General features: G+C 40.3%; 3 protein-coding genes and 1 long non-coding RNA gene across 5 annotated transcripts; 3 read left to right on the top strand and 1 right to left on the bottom strand.

The window, feature by feature from the left end:
- Positions 1 to 2490: 2490 nt before the first annotated feature.
- Positions 2491 to 4818, top strand: LOC124194549. Of its 2 annotated transcripts, none has more exons than XR_006874912.1 (6): positions 2491 to 2585; positions 2998 to 3260; positions 3344 to 3485; positions 3552 to 3991; positions 4051 to 4171; positions 4242 to 4818. It is a non-coding gene; the product is annotated as an uncharacterized LOC124194549 (long non-coding RNA). The 2 variants fall into 2 exon arrangements; XR_006874911.1 differs by having other exon boundaries at positions 2998 to 3277.
- A 91-nt stretch (positions 4819 to 4909) lies between these two features.
- On the bottom strand, positions 4910 to 6902 carry LOC124194544 (lariat debranching enzyme B-like). The gene is made up of 6 exons (XM_046588788.1): positions 6537 to 6902; positions 6176 to 6467; positions 6018 to 6118; positions 5760 to 5946; positions 5547 to 5695; positions 4910 to 5490 (listed from the first exon to the last, which is right to left on the bottom strand). Exons 1-6 carry the CDS (start codon positions 6731 to 6733, stop codon positions 4920 to 4922), a joined length of 1497 nt encoding a protein of 498 aa, XP_046444744.1. The 5' UTR covers positions 6734 to 6902; the 3' UTR covers positions 4910 to 4919.
- A 184-nt stretch (positions 6903 to 7086) lies between these two features.
- Positions 7087 to 8578, top strand: LOC124194546 (U2 small nuclear ribonucleoprotein A'-like). Its single transcript, XM_046588790.1, has 7 exons — positions 7087 to 7311; positions 7449 to 7489; positions 7549 to 7655; positions 7720 to 7948; positions 8012 to 8126; positions 8189 to 8341; positions 8405 to 8578. Exons 1-7 carry the CDS (start codon positions 7230 to 7232, stop codon positions 8446 to 8448), a joined length of 771 nt encoding a protein of 256 aa, XP_046444746.1. The 5' UTR covers positions 7087 to 7229; the 3' UTR covers positions 8449 to 8578.
- Positions 8579 to 9345: 767 nt separating this feature from the next.
- On the top strand, positions 9346 to 14802 carry LOC124194541 (vinculin-like). The gene is made up of 13 exons (XM_046588780.1): positions 9346 to 9648; positions 10763 to 10870; positions 10935 to 11080; positions 11151 to 11491; positions 11562 to 11761; positions 11821 to 12228; positions 12289 to 12425; positions 12489 to 12619; positions 12684 to 13211; positions 13284 to 13463; positions 13528 to 13649; positions 13707 to 13946; positions 14012 to 14802. Exons 1-13 carry the CDS (start codon positions 9592 to 9594, stop codon positions 14267 to 14269), a joined length of 2856 nt encoding a protein of 951 aa, XP_046444736.1. The 5' UTR covers positions 9346 to 9591; the 3' UTR covers positions 14270 to 14802.
- The last annotated feature ends 198 nt before the right edge of the window (positions 14803 to 15000 follow it).

The raw sequence follows: 15000 nt of genomic DNA, 5'->3' as shown, positions 1-15000 counted from the left end.
AGAGAAGTTCCTTGTAGACCAAGTTATTATACCGCAGGGGACTCAATCCCTCGATAGGCTCGAAATTCTTTTTATACGATACTTCACAGTGTGTAATTCATGCTAGAGGACAGGACAATGGAAACCGACATTGGCCGGTCAGAATGCGATAAAAACAAAACAAAGCGCTATATTAAAAAAGAAGATGAAGAAACAACAGCCTCACCGACGGGCATAGGATCAACGTAAAAAATAAAGGTGCATTCGCACACAATGAGGTTCTTATCCAGACTCTTTTCAGGTGGTTATTTGATTCGGTTGTATTCGATAAACAGCAGGTCATAATCCTCGGATTGTAAACCAAGAATGTTGTTTTCTCAGCTATGGTTTTTCTTTCTTTCTTTTCCTCTATGAGCTTGTTCAAAGATGGGAACACAACACAATAATGGATATAGAAAGCTGGATGAGATTCGATTATATCGGTAAATCACCCACCGCCTGCTGTTTGGCTGTCTTCGACTGTCTTGAAGGAATTTCGCGCACGTTACAACTTACTTCATCTTTTTCCTTTCAGCATCCATAGGACGCATGCCCTATGGGCAGTCTTCACATTTCCAGGTGGAGGGACCGTGAGATATTCTGGATTTGACTTGGGTCGTCATAAAACATAATTTGCTGGCCACTGCGATGAAGTGCATAAGCGTACAAAGAAATGCGGCAAGAGAGTAGCGATGATCGTTGAGAATCGGAAGAGGCTGAGCCAATCAACCGCTCATCGTGGGGCCGGTCTGCATGTGTGGCCACACAGGTGGGTGTTCCTCAACTATTGCTTTAGAGACGACCAAATTACATCAAGGCACTTTTGAAAGGGGGGGGGGGAAATATTGGGATAAAACTGCAGCGATCATCATCACCACCTTCACACACAGCTTTAACACTATTACAAATGCTATGAACACACCACTGAGAAGAGAATTGTACAGTTGGCCGTAACCATCTGGCACTCATTCAAACACAGTGAGCGCAACTTGCAAGCTCCAAATGCCTATCGTCTAAATGCGTATAACCCGTTTTTTTCTTTCTTTCTTTCCATTTAATTGAGATGCCAACCAGGTTTTGTGGAGTAGTCAGGGACTGTTACGTTGAAGAAGTTAAATAATTTAGAACAATCGACTTTCTACTTTCTAAAATGTTTGACTTTTCTCCTTTTTCCCCCCTGTGAAATTAATAAAGCGGCAGGAAGATTATTATGTCACATGTGACGTTGTTATGCAGAACAGGTGCAGCGCTTAAGATGCAGATGATGATTGCGTACACAGATGTGCGTGATCTACATATAAAAATGTAATACTGTAACCGACTTCACACAGAATCATAGGGAAATCAATGTGATATGCATTTGTTTTTTCTCGCCATTTCCAGCCTGGTTGGTGAGTGTCATTCCACAACGGAAATGTTTTAACTTAGATAAATATTAACCAAGATGAACATCTTGGTTTTATTGTTATTTCCTACAAAATGACATCAGAATGTAAAAGCAAATTTGACTTAATCTTGGTTTTCGTTATAAATATCCACGTATAGTATAATAAACCATACAATAGCATTCCGATCATGGCTTTTGTCTAGCCTATATGAAAATCTTTTACGGAATAAAAAACTGGACTAGCTAATTCTTGTAGAGGAAAGTTGACTTATTTGTATAGCCTCCCCTGTTACAGTTTATCACTTTGTCAGTGTGAGCCATAACCTTGCATCACCGGAAACCTTATACAAGTCAAATAAAGTAGAACTCGGTTATTTTCAAATGACAAGTGTCACGAAACCTGCACGAAACCTTGTCTATGCGTTGTTAATGTGTATGTTGGTTGGATTCAAGAATCAAGATACAACTCCAGCAGCAAAAGACTCGAAGGAATACATCTAAATTCGTGAGCCTCATGAATAGTTGATTGCGATCTAACGTTTGGAGGTGTATTGAAGCTGACCAACAGTAGGAAATCATTAGCTATTCAGGCTTTGTTGGGCTTAGGTTGTGGAGATCGCGGATCTGTTTTTTGTCTGGTTTCCGTTATGGTAATATCTTATATACAGGGAAAAAAGTCTTTGGGAAAAGATCTAAACTACAATAACATAGGCCCTACTATTTGTGTCACCTTTACCCGTCTTGTTTGTCACTCGCTCTTTTCTATGCGCTTTCATTATTACCATATTACTGATGTATATTTGGTTTGAATTTGAGCAATCTTACACATACTACCTAGTAGGCCTAGTTAATAAAGTTTTAAGCGATGGCAATACTGATTAAAGAATAATAGACTAGCAGTTGTGGGAGAATTATCAACGGCAAAGATACCGTTAATGTGATAATATGTTATGTGGAGTTGTTTGCTTCTAAATTCAAAAAAGTTCACTTTTTAACCAATAAAATATGTTCAACGCCATCTAGGGGTCACATTTAAAGTGCAATGTATTAAAAAGGATGGCAACCCTGCACGTCTTTTTCCCCCCGTTATTTCATTTTTCAGTAGGAAGTGGCGCCATACTATACTACCATCTCGATGTGTTGTTTCTTGTTTTTTCCGATTGCTTGCTGCGCTGAAATCGTAAGTTGTAGTGAATTTTGTGTAATGTGTCAGTGATGTAAACTGTTCTAAACACTTTAGGTTGCATAATTCACATTTGTGTGTGTGTTAATTCTTTGTTTAGTTAAGATAAAATCTATTGCACCTCACGTGGGGGTACTAAAATGTCGGAACCACAGATAAATAACAACTCTTTATCTGTGGTCGAACATGCAAATGTTAATCAAGACTTTTTTTACAAAAAAAACTGTCCAGAATTAGTAGGAATCCTAAATTAAAAAGTAGCTTAAAGAATTAAATTAGGATTCGGGAATGTTTTCTAACCACCCAGGTGTACCATACTCCTAGACAAAACCTTAAACCAACACTAAAACTTACAATTATGATGAGAAAATTCTAAATTGAATTAACATTGTCTTTTTTTTTGTTTTAGATTCTTCTAAAACTTAAAGAAAATTTTCCGAGTCTTTTTATTAAGAAGTTGATGGAAAATGGGGACTTGGTTTTAAAGAATGAACCAAATTTTTTAGGACACGGATCCTAAAAGTCTACCACCGCCCGTTTTTAAATCAACCGTATTCGACTAATTGTCAAATACTTTACTCGAGTTGAGGCAGTTTGCACCGACCAACGTGGCCAGCATCATTTACTCGTGGAGCGCTCACTAAACATTTCAAAAGCCTTACCCGACTCTGGGTATGGAATTAGCTTTGGTATTCTTTTTTTTGCTCTTGAAAACCTGTGGCGTAAAAATTAAATTTTACTTTTATCATTTTCAGTACGAATGAGTTGCAAATGATCGCGGCTCACCTCAAGCAATTGCCACCCCCCCTCCCCCCAAACAATTCGGATGATGATAAGAAAAACAAACAATTCCTTATGGAGCTCTTGTTGAGTGAAAAATAGTTTGAAAATACGAGCGTAATTCAGGAGAATGTACAGGTTGTTGTGTTTTTATATACACCCTTGGAATTCTTTTTATTACAGATATCCCGTCATGAAAGGCACGCTTCCAAACTTATAGGCACTGGCTGAAAATGCCGTTGTACCATAGTGAGGACATCCACTGGAATGAAAACATCGTGCTGGCAATACTTTTCCGTTGAGGGCTGTCTCGACTTACTCAAACTCAACTTTTGCCTGCAACGTAACTTCCACCAGTTTCGACTGGAGACCGAGGATTCCGTTTTCCGCTTGAAGCCGTGGAAGGGCTAAGACGGAAAGGTGTTGTCGCCATGTCGGATGGGCCCAGGAAGTCTCAGACCATTAATTCCTTCTGCGTGTACGAAGTAGGAAAACTGAATATAAGAGGAAAACGTCCTCGACGTCCGTAACGATGTCAAGTCTGAATGGGAGAACGTGTGCGTTGCATGCTTTCTTCTCACGTTCCAGCCACCTGTCCCACCCGGAACACACTTTAACTTCAGGTATTTTGTTCTACATTTTAGTTTTTGGAGTTGCAACTAACGTTTACCAATCGATATAGTGATCCATTGGTTTCTCATTTTTATCTACATCCAAGGCTGTGAGATCACCTTTGAAGATTATTAAACAAGGACCAGATCTCAGACCTAAAAATTCTAGGAGGACAGAACCTTCCGTGTTTGGTATGTTTAAAATGAGCTTGTTGGTATTTTTAAACAGACAGTGGATTGACTTCTTTTATGATTAATAAAGGTTGTACTGCAATCAATACAAGATGGATATAGATCGTGTCTCGCATAATAGAGAAGGAGTAAACGATTCATTCAACATTATGATTCGACGTAAATTAAAGGAGAACAACTTCAAAGCAGTGCTGAAAACATCCTAGACTTAAACACGGATTCTTGACTACGATGACACAGGAGCGGCCCACTACTCCAAAATGACCAATCAAATTCCAGTATTGGATTTCAACGACACATTCTTACTTTACTTAGTTTTCAGAACCCGCATAACGGAGAAATTAATTTAAATATTCCACGGACATAAAATTGTCCAATACAATTTTCCGGTAAAAAACTTCCCCTACAAATCCTAAGAATTTGCAACTATGTTGGGATGGATTGGTGCAAATATGCAAACATTCGTACAATTATTTTGTCTTAATTTCATATCTTCTCCTATCTAGCTCATTCCATATTGGCTATAACATTTTTCTATCTTGAATATTAGCTACAACTGTGATGTTTCAAGGTAAACGTACTCTGCCTATCTTGCCTTCTGAAAACTACCTACTTAAATAAGAATACAACTGTTGGAAAATTTAAAATGGCAAAAAACTTAAACGAAGTAAATAGATAGCAAAATATGCATTTTTTCCAAGTAGATTTTATTGAAAAATCAGGTCATCTCTTTTTTAATTTTTAAAAGCTATGTAGAACTTTCCGGGTCCATGTAAAGTTCTTGGTTGCGTCGTTTAAATTTCTTTACGGTAGTAGGTACATCTTGATCATCTACTTTAGCACTTGAATCGTTTTCATCCAAAATCCCTCCTAAGGGAGCTTCCTTTTCCGCAGTATGTGGTTCTTCCTCATGTGTTTCATTTTGCGGCTGCGGTAAACTCATTTTACTTCTCTTCAGCGGTTTGGTATCGACAAAGAATATACCATTGTCCTGCCCAGCTACCTCCTCAGTATGGTCACCTGTCTCTTCTTCTTCATCGTCATCTTCAAGAGCAATTTCGTCTGGATTAACTACGGGAGCAGTGAGGATAATCGGTTTCCCAATCAATTTTTCGAGGGGATCGTCGATACCAAGCTTTTCGCAAAATTGTGTAGTTTGAGGATTCAATTGCGCTTGTGCTTGCTGAGCATTTCTGTTGTAATTTGGTCGAGGCTTAAATGGTTCAGCAGTTAAGGAGAAATTTGACGGAATTTTGTAGTCGTTGTCAAAGATAGTTTTCACTTGTTCTATTTCTTCTTCGTTTGGATTAAAGTTCCATCTTACATAAAAAAAGGTCAGCATCCATAAAAATAAAAACTAATGCTTTTGTGTCACCTTTCAGTGCATCCAGGACCTCCACTTGGCATGTACTGAGTAGTTGGACGAACACTCATTAAATGGTTAGTTGACCGAAGAATTGCTAACCAATGCGGATCATAACACAACTCCAAATTTTGGGTGGAATCATGTGGAATTTCCACCAACTTTTAGATATACCCAACAGTTAAATTGTTAAATTTTTCGAGAATATTCTGAATTAAATCTTACTTCAAGGTACTGACGTCTTGGAAGACACTTATCAAGTGCTAGAAATTGAGTTGATTGTTTTTCATTATGTTGGATTGTAGCAGCAAACCTACAATGAAGGTGGGCAGCAAACCAATGTTTAGGCTTCAATTCGTGAAGTAATGTTTCTCCAGCTTGACTTCCCAATACATTTTGGGCTATCTCATCACTGGAAGGGGAAAGAAAGAAATGTGTAAATTGAATTGTGTTTTGGAACAATTAGGTAACACTATTTCAAACCGAAAGAATGGTTTCCAATGCAGAAGTTCTCTGGTATCTGCATAATTGTAGACACCACGAGGCCAATCATGTGAAATAAAAATATCTATGTCTTCTTTTAACTGAAAATTAAAAGACATTTAAGTTTTTAATCTTTAAAACAATCAAAATGTAATTACCTGTTTCAAGCGAAATACTTCAAGACTACGAACATGATAAGCTGATCTCATAGTGCTGTTTGTGTAGGGAGGTTTTTCAAAATGTCCTTTCAAGTAATCATGTCCTTTAAAGATGCCTGATATTCCCGCTATTCTGATGCCACCAAACTTGACTACACCAGCATAGCCAAGATAATATATATTTGGAGCAACCCAGCCTCCATATGCAAGTTCTTGTAGATAGTTTGATGCTTCATGATTGCCTCCAATGAAAATAGTTAAAATTGGTGCTTTCAATTCACCATTATAATACCTGATATTGAAAAAAACAGTAACAATTACAATAAACTCTTATTTGTCTAAAACAATTATAAATAAATACTTGTAGAATGTACAGATATGACGGAATTTGTCAGGTACTGCCATGCATTGTAAGTCACTTTCGTTTCGAACAGCTTGAAAATCTCCACAACAGATGAGCAAATCAACTTTGACATTTCTTTGCCTCGCCAAATTCTCGACAGACCGGTAAATTTGATCAAGTTCACCATGAGCGCACCCTTCAACAGCAATAATCATGTTTTATACTGTCTTTAACTTGATATTTTAAGATAAATGTCAAATGCTGTTTCAAAGTTGATAACTTGCTTTCAAGTTACAACACAAACTCAATATTTTGAAGTTGTTTACAGTTTTACTGGAAGCCGAATCGTTCGTGGCTATTGTCGTCTGCTTAAAACCTAGCGGCAAAAACACAGCCATTTTCATATATTTTCTAACGTTTATAATTTTTTTTAATTTTGTTGACAAATTTAAATACTTTAGTTTAGAAAAGTATTTATATTTCAAGATAAAAAGCTACAGATGCACAAAACCTTTGATAAAACTTTAGTTTGAAAAGTTAATTTCCTGTTTGGAAATGTATTCGGAAATGAGTTGCAACATCGCACATGGCGTCACTTAGATATCCCTAGATTTGTCAACTACAAACGTGCAAAAACATTTTGTTCAAGTTTTAATTGCATCTTTTCCCAAATTCAATTACGTGTTTAAGGTTTAAAAAGCCAAAAAGAAAATGGTGAAGTTGACGGCTGAGGTCATTCACTTGAGCCACCAGTACACGAATGCCATCAAAGAAAGAGAACTAGATTTAAGAGGTATGTAACCGGCGTTCAGCTTCAATCTCATTCAGTCAGTTACTAAAGTTCAAAAGTTTTTTGTGTTGGCTTAAAAAAAGTGATGTAATTGTAAAAATATTTCGTGAAAATACAGCTATTTTTTGTCATCATTTTAGGTTACAAGATTCCTGTAATTGAAAACCTAGGAGCAACTTTAGTAAGTAAATTTGTAGTGTAATCATGCTGAACAGTTACTGGAGTGTTTTCTTTTTTCAGGATCAGTTTGACACAATAGATTTTTCAGATAATGACATAAGGAAATTGGATGGTTTTCCCTTGCTGAGACGAATTAAAAGTCTTCTCCTAAACAACAACAGAATCTTGTAAGTTTTTTGTTGTATTATTCACAAATTTAATTTCATGCAAATGATTCTTTAAAATCTGTAGACGCATTGCTGATGGATTAGGTGAAGTCATTCCAAACCTCGAAACCCTTGTCCTGACAAATAATCATCTGCAAGAGTTGGGCGACCTTGACCCATTAGCAGAATTCTCTAAACTCACCTATTTAAGTCTACTGAGCAATCCTGTTGCAAATAAGCAACATTATCGTTCATATGTGATAAACAAGTTGCCAAGCCTGAGGGTGTTGGATTTTCGTAAAGTAAAACTTAAGGTAATAATGTTCTACCTGACATCAGGAATTTTCCTCCTTATTCATGTAAAACTTGATTTGAAGGAGAGAGAAGCCGCCCGAGACCTATTCAAATCAAAGAAAGGAAAAGTATTGGCGAAAGAAATCGCCCAGAAAAGCAAGTTTCTTTCAGCTGAAGCGGGAAATAAGGCACCGATAGGTAAAAAACACAAATGTTTTGTTTTGTTAGCCTAAGAAATGTTATTAAATTATTTTGTGTAGGTGGTGCATCTGCGGAGGAGGCTCGTGCAATCCGAGAAGCTGTTGCTAATGCCTCCACCTTGGAAGAGGTAGAACGTCTAAACCAAATGTTGAGGGCAGGTGTCGTACCTGGAAAAGCCACCCAAGGCTCCAGCAAAAACGGAAATGCAAATGGTAAATTCACATCCTGTCTTCAACTTCCTTGTTTCGTTTGTTAAAACTTTTGAATTGTTGTAGGTGAAGATATGGAGGAGGAAGAAGATGAACCCATGGAGAAATGACAATGCCATCACGGGTAAAAATTAATTTGTATCAAGCTGTTAATGTGAATGTGGGACTACACTTTGATAATAAAAATATCGCTACCCTAGAGTAAATAAGGTAGCAGAAAGATATTTTTGAAATTACAAATTGCCCGTCTAATTTGTGTCACAGTTAAAAGACCGAGAAGCGATTAAATTTGGTCATTTTAACAAAACTGTGTTGTGAAAAATGCGTAGCGAAACCAATTTTCAGTCATAGAATTAGATATGCTACATAGTGTGTATATCCTACGTGTATTCGGAAGAGGCTCATCTGCCATTTGCGGAATGAGTCATGCATAGAAGGCGGATGTGGGGGTGTGCGTTATTTTCAGCCGGACATGACGGGTTAGGAGTAGCTTGGAAACTGTAGACGATCTAATTTAGAGCGTTTCGTGTCCTTTCATTAACGAGCGTGCCCGTGCGTAAGTTTCGTTGTTTTGAGTAAGATTTTTGGCGCCCACTCCTATTTTTCCCGATACCACATCCGGAATATCATGAGCTAACACCGCCATGATGATGTGATAATGGCAGCAAACTTGGTTTGTAGGTTACAACTTACAGCTATACGAAAATCCAGAACTGATCGTTTTAAGTTCAAAATTCTACTAATATTTACAAATAAATCATTAGTATTTGATAATATCCAATACCATCGTTGGAGTCTTCACCGATAAAAAATGTGTTGAATGAATACAGCATAATTCGTTAGTACATGGAAGATATCGGGTTTTCTCTTACAGATAAGTAACAAGAAAAAAAACAAGAAACTTTTCTTATTTTTTTTTTATGTGGTGTTGGCTTAAGGTTGTAAGAAAGCTACAAATTTGAGAGAGAGCCGAGTTTTAAGCTTTTTCGACAGTGAATGGGCGGGGCTTATGTTAGTCGTCTGCTATTCGTTTGTACTCTTGTGGCTCTCTATTCTCGAAAGACTTGACGCACAGTGAAAGCTGAACAGTCAGTGGTGTTTCATTCGTGGCTTGAGTAAGACACGAAGAAAGGTTTGTGTTACACCAAAGAGGAGATTAACAAATCTAGCAGAGATATTACGTACTCTTGTGGTTGATCTTACGTGAGGGGAACTGTGTGCACTGCAGACGACGCCTCGACTATCAACCCAAAATGCCTGTTTTTCACACGAAAACCATCGAAAGTATTCTCGAGCCAGTGGCTTCTCAGGTAATTGAACTTCCAAGAAAAGTCACTGACTGGAATTTTTGTTTTGTTTTTGACAACATGTTGGTAACCAGACATGTTCATGTCTGTCGGTTTTAACGCTATCGCCCTTGTGTTTATCATCTGCTGGTAGTTTTTCTTTTTGTTGTTTGTGTTCGTCGCTAACCTCTGGCCCTCTCAATGAGTCTAGATGTGAAAAAGAAAAAAACCTATTTTTACTCGCCAGTTCCACTAGAAGAAAGCCGTCGAACCTCCGGCTATATTTAAAACACTCGGGGTAGGTTTGAACCGTCTCGAAGAAGAGTCAGAAGCACGGGGACTATCGTGGGGTCGAGATTCCTGGTCGAAATTCACCCTTATTTAACAAAAATACCTCCCCTATTAGGTAGTCAACCAATCATTTCCATGCTGGTCGTGATGACCAACGATTTTAGGGCGTTGTCTCTCATCGCCTTCTCGTATGGAATGCAAAGAGATGTAGCAGAATGTTGTTGGTTTGGTGGAGAGTTGCTGTCGAGCGGATGAAGTGGAGCCCCGTACGGTATGACCATATATAGTCAAGGTCGACTGCGCTCCTCTGTTGTTATGATGAAAAGGTAGCCTGGTACTTACCTAGAGGCCACAGCTGTGTGGTTTTGTTGTCTTGTAAATTCGGTCCTCTCTGCCACCTTAAACTCTATGCAAATTGCACAACGTGTCTCGAAATAGGCTTAAGACTTATTAACGTTCGTGATAGCGTTGCCAGTCGCTTCCGCCAAAGATTACCCAACATGAGATAGTCGTTGTCAAGTGGTTCCGTTTCCTACGCGCGTTTCTTTCCTTACTCTTTCAATAAGTCATAAAGATATGCGTGTGGGGGCAGTCTGTGTGTGTGTGTGTGGAATAACGAAAAAAAAGTAAAAACGAAAACCCTCGAAGCGATTAGGTGTCGGCTCATTGAAAGAGCCTAGCAAACGAACCTTCTATGGCGATGGCGACTGTTTTTTTCCCAAAGTTGTTCCACCCTTTCTGTTCGTATGTGACTTTGATTTTCTCCCTTTTTCACGAATTTTAAGCAACAACTCGATAAAAGGCGGAACTGATTTTAAATTAAACCTTGTTGTTTCTTGATTGGCAGGTTGAACGACTTGTTATTCTACATGAGGAGGCCGAAGATGGAAACGCCATGCCAGATTTGGAACGGCCTGTGCACGCTGTATCGGTTGCCGTCACCAATCTCGTTAAGGTCTGTGTATTTTTTGGCCTTTCAAGGATAAATCCCGTGAAATCGAACATTTGTCTGTATTCAGGTTGGCAAGGAGACCATACACAGCAGCGATGACGCCATCCTTAAGCAGGATATGCCAGCATCATTACACCGAGTTGAAGGGGCCTCTAGATTGTTGGAGGAAGCTTCTTCCATGCTGAAGGCCGACCCATATTCGGGACCCGCTCGGTAAACCATATAAAAACGCTTAACAATATTAATGTGTATCTATTAAATTAACGCCTCGTTATAAAAATAGGAAGAAGTTGATTGAAGGATCCCGTGGAATTCTCCAAGGAACGTCATCGCTTTTGCTTTGTTTCGATGAATCTGAAGTTCGCAAGATCATCCGCGAATGCAAAAAAGTCCTGGACTACTTAGCCGTAGCTGAAGTCATTGAGAGCATCGATGATTTAGTCCAGTTCGTCAAGGATGTGAGCCCGTGTCTCACGCGCGTTTCGCGTGAAGTTGATGCGCGTCAAAAAGAGCTGACGCACCAAGTCCATCGTGACATCCTTATCCGCTCACTGGAACAGGTCAAAACCCTGGCTCCTATTCTTATTTGCTCCATGAAAATTTTCATTCAAATTGTTTCTCAAGGTAAATGAAAGAGAAGTTGAAACTGAGTGAAATTCAATAAATTTAAATTTCCGTGTGATTTTGCTTTAAGGTGGCAAAGGCAATGAAGAAGCAGCAGAAAACCGTAACTACCTAGCCGGTCGTATGACGGATGAAATCAATGAAATTATTCGTGTCCTGCAATTAACTACCTACGACGAGGACGAATGGGACGCTGATCAATTGACCGCAATGAAACGTGCTTGCAATGCATTGGAAAGCAAACTTCAAACCGCCATCGATTGGCTTGAGGTAATTATCATTTATACGAGTAATAGTTGGAGTTATTTGCTATTTTTTTCATTCCTTAGGACCCCCATGCTCGCGGTGGTGGAGTAGGAGAGAAATCTATCCGTCAAATCATTGAATTGGCCGAGAAAGTTGCTGAGCATTCGCTACCCGACGACCAAAAAGCTCTTCGTAAGCTTTGCTCCGAATTGACGTCTCTGACGGACGCCCTGGTTGAATTGCGCGGCGACGGACAAGGTGCCACCCCACAGGCGGAAGGTCTAGCCCGCAGTATCCGCCACAAGTTGGGAGAGTTGAACAATTTGGTTCAAACGGCTGTCGCCAACGCTGAAAAGTATGGAATCCAACAACCAGCTCACACAGTGGCCGGACGATTAGAACAAGCTCGCCGTTGGTTAGCAAATCCCAGCGTCGACGATCGTGGTTTAGGACAGCAGGCTATCGCATTGATTGTCGAAGAAGGAAGAAAGGTAATCACGCCTTGCTTTCAAATCTGAGGTATTTGTACTTTAACCAAATAATTGATTCAGGTTGCCCAAGGACTTCAAGGTGAACAACGTGCAGAAATTCTTGCGCTATGTAATCAAGTTGACTCGCTATCTCGTCAACTCGGAGATTTGTGCCGCTCTGGACAGGGCAATTCACCTCAAGCCCAAGCAGTTGCAAAGTATGACATTTTTGCCGTGACTGGTTTTTAAATTTTTAAAAATAACAATCGACTTTTCTTCAGGTTGTTGTCGCAGAAATTGGACGAGCTCAAGGATAAGATCCAGGGAGCTTTGGTCGACCGTGTTGTTGAAGACTTTATTGACATCACAACGCCGTTGAAGCAGTTTACCGATGCAGTATTGGCTCCAGAAGGTAGGCATTGTCGCGTCAATATTCGTCATTTGAAACGATTTTGAACAATTTGTATGCACATTAGGAACTCCGAATCGCGAGGAGAACTTTAAGGATAAGGCAGGAGCATTGAAGGGATTTTCAGCTCGTGCTGCTCAGACGGCTCGTATGGTTGCTGCTGGTGGTAGCAATGGAAACAAGAAGCTCTCAGAGGCTTTGAACAGCTCAGCAGGACAGGTGGAAAGCTTGACACCACAATTGGTTAATGCTGGTCGCATCCGGATGACCTACCCAGAAAATAAGGCCGCAGATGAGCATTTTGAGAACTTGCGGCGTCAGTACGCTGATGCCATTGCACGCACTCGTCAGTTGTGTGACGAAGCTATTGATTCGGCCACATTTATTCAGCAGTCGGAAGAATTGATGCGTCGTTGCACAGCCGAATGCGAAGATGCTATCGGCCGCCAGGAAGCGCAGCGGTTAGTCGACGGCACATCCCAAATTGCCCGTCTGGCCAATCGTGTGTTGATGGTAGCCAAGCAAGAAGCGGACAACTCGGAGGATCCCAAGTTTATTGGAGAAGTGACTGGTGCTGCAAACCTTCTGCAAGCCAGTAAGTTTAAGAGTTTTTCCGCATTCTTTCTGTTTGTTTTGTGAAAATTTCTAACTTTGTTCTTTGCTGCAGACGTAACTCCAATGGTTCAGGATGCCAAGGCCGTGGCCACCAACATGCGAGATCAAGGTTCGATCAATCAGTGGCGTGACTCGAATAAGAAACTTCTCGAGTCCGTCGGTAAAGTGCGCAAGGCCGTAGCCGGACCTGATCCGGTCCCACCGCCACCTGACATGTCTTCACTTAATCTGAGTAAGAAATAATCGCAAATTGGTTTTAAAAAATTATACAATTAATTTAATGCATTTTCTGGCAGACGCACCTCCTCGTCCACCATTGCCCGGCGGTGAACATCCTCCACCAAGGCCTCCTCCTCCTGAGACGGATGACGAAGATGAAATGTTCCGACATGCACCACAAGGAGACCAGCCTATCTTGGTATTTACATTTTCTCAGGAAACGTTGAAGTTGATTAATCTTTTGAATGATTATTAGATGGCTGCTCACGGTTTGCATCAAGAAGTGATGCAATGGTCTTCCAGAGACAATGAGATCATTGCCGCCGCCAAAAGGATGGCCCTCTTGATGGGTCGTTTGTCCCAGCTGGTACGTGGAGAAGGTGGCAGCAAACGTGATCTGATCGCTTGCGCCAAGGCCATCGCTGAGGCGTCAGAAGAAGTGACGCGGCTGGCCAAGGAATTGGCCCGGGAGTGCACAGACAAGAGAATGCGCACGGTATACTCTATGTGAATCTTTTGGATGAGCGAATATCAATTTCTGACATGTCGTTCGACTTCTAGGCACTGCTACAAGTCTGTGAGCGCATCCCGACCATCGGCACTCAACTGAAAATCCTGTCGACTGTCAAGGCTACAATGTTGGGAGCGCAAGGAACAGAAGAAGACCAAGAGGCAACTGATATGTTGGTTGGTAACGCTCAAAATTTGATGCAGTCAGTCAAGGAGACTGTGCGCGCAGCCGAAGCTGCCTCGATCAAGTTGCGCACAGACGCTGGCATCCGCATGCACTGGATCCGTCGCAACCCTTGGTATCAATAGGTATTGACGTAGCCAAGGGGTGCACGCGAAAACGCACTGCCAATGGAGGAGGATCTTCTTCGTCACCTACTACACGATTTGTTGAAATTTATTCTTTGAACGCTTTGGCGCCATCATTTTCATTCATCCAGCCGCTTTTACTATACGTTGTTATCGTGCAGTGCCACACACATAAGAATTCCTCTAACCACTCTTCTACACATCGTCTTTTGTTGCTCCTCGTTATGTGGTGCTCTTTTTTCTAATGATATAATCGGCCTTTGATAGAACTTAAAATCTTCCTGTAAGGGCTCTATTTTCAATTATCTTTTCTTTACGAACATCGAATTAAAAATATTTCCGCGTGAGCTGAACCAACGTAAACCAACAGAAAAGCAATCAGCCGCCGATCAGACGTGACGTGCCAAACTTCATATTGACGGCGACGAGTTTAATAATAACATTTTGTAGATCTACTCCCGCTCATTTTGGGACACGACCTGCTATCTTATTGTTGTAGCCTCAAAATAATACACACGGGATTTTAATATCAATGTGGTCACACACCCTGTCTGTCCTGTTATTATAAAATTTATGAGCGCTGCATTGCCGTGAATTGTTTCTTTTAGACACTATTATCATGAAGTTACGGCAATTCTGTTGTATCCGTATCGTTCCAACTTATTTGGATATGGTTTCAACCAACTTCCTGAATTTCCCTGATAATTCTTTTATTTTTTTATGTGGTTGCT

This window comes from Daphnia pulex, chromosome 5 (assembly GCF_021134715.1).
Source record: "Daphnia pulex isolate KAP4 chromosome 5, ASM2113471v1".
NCBI lineage: Eukaryota > Metazoa > Arthropoda > Branchiopoda > Diplostraca > Daphniidae > Daphnia > Daphnia pulex.
Note: the sequence above shows the minus strand (reverse complement) of the source record. Positions and strands in the feature narration are given on the sequence as shown.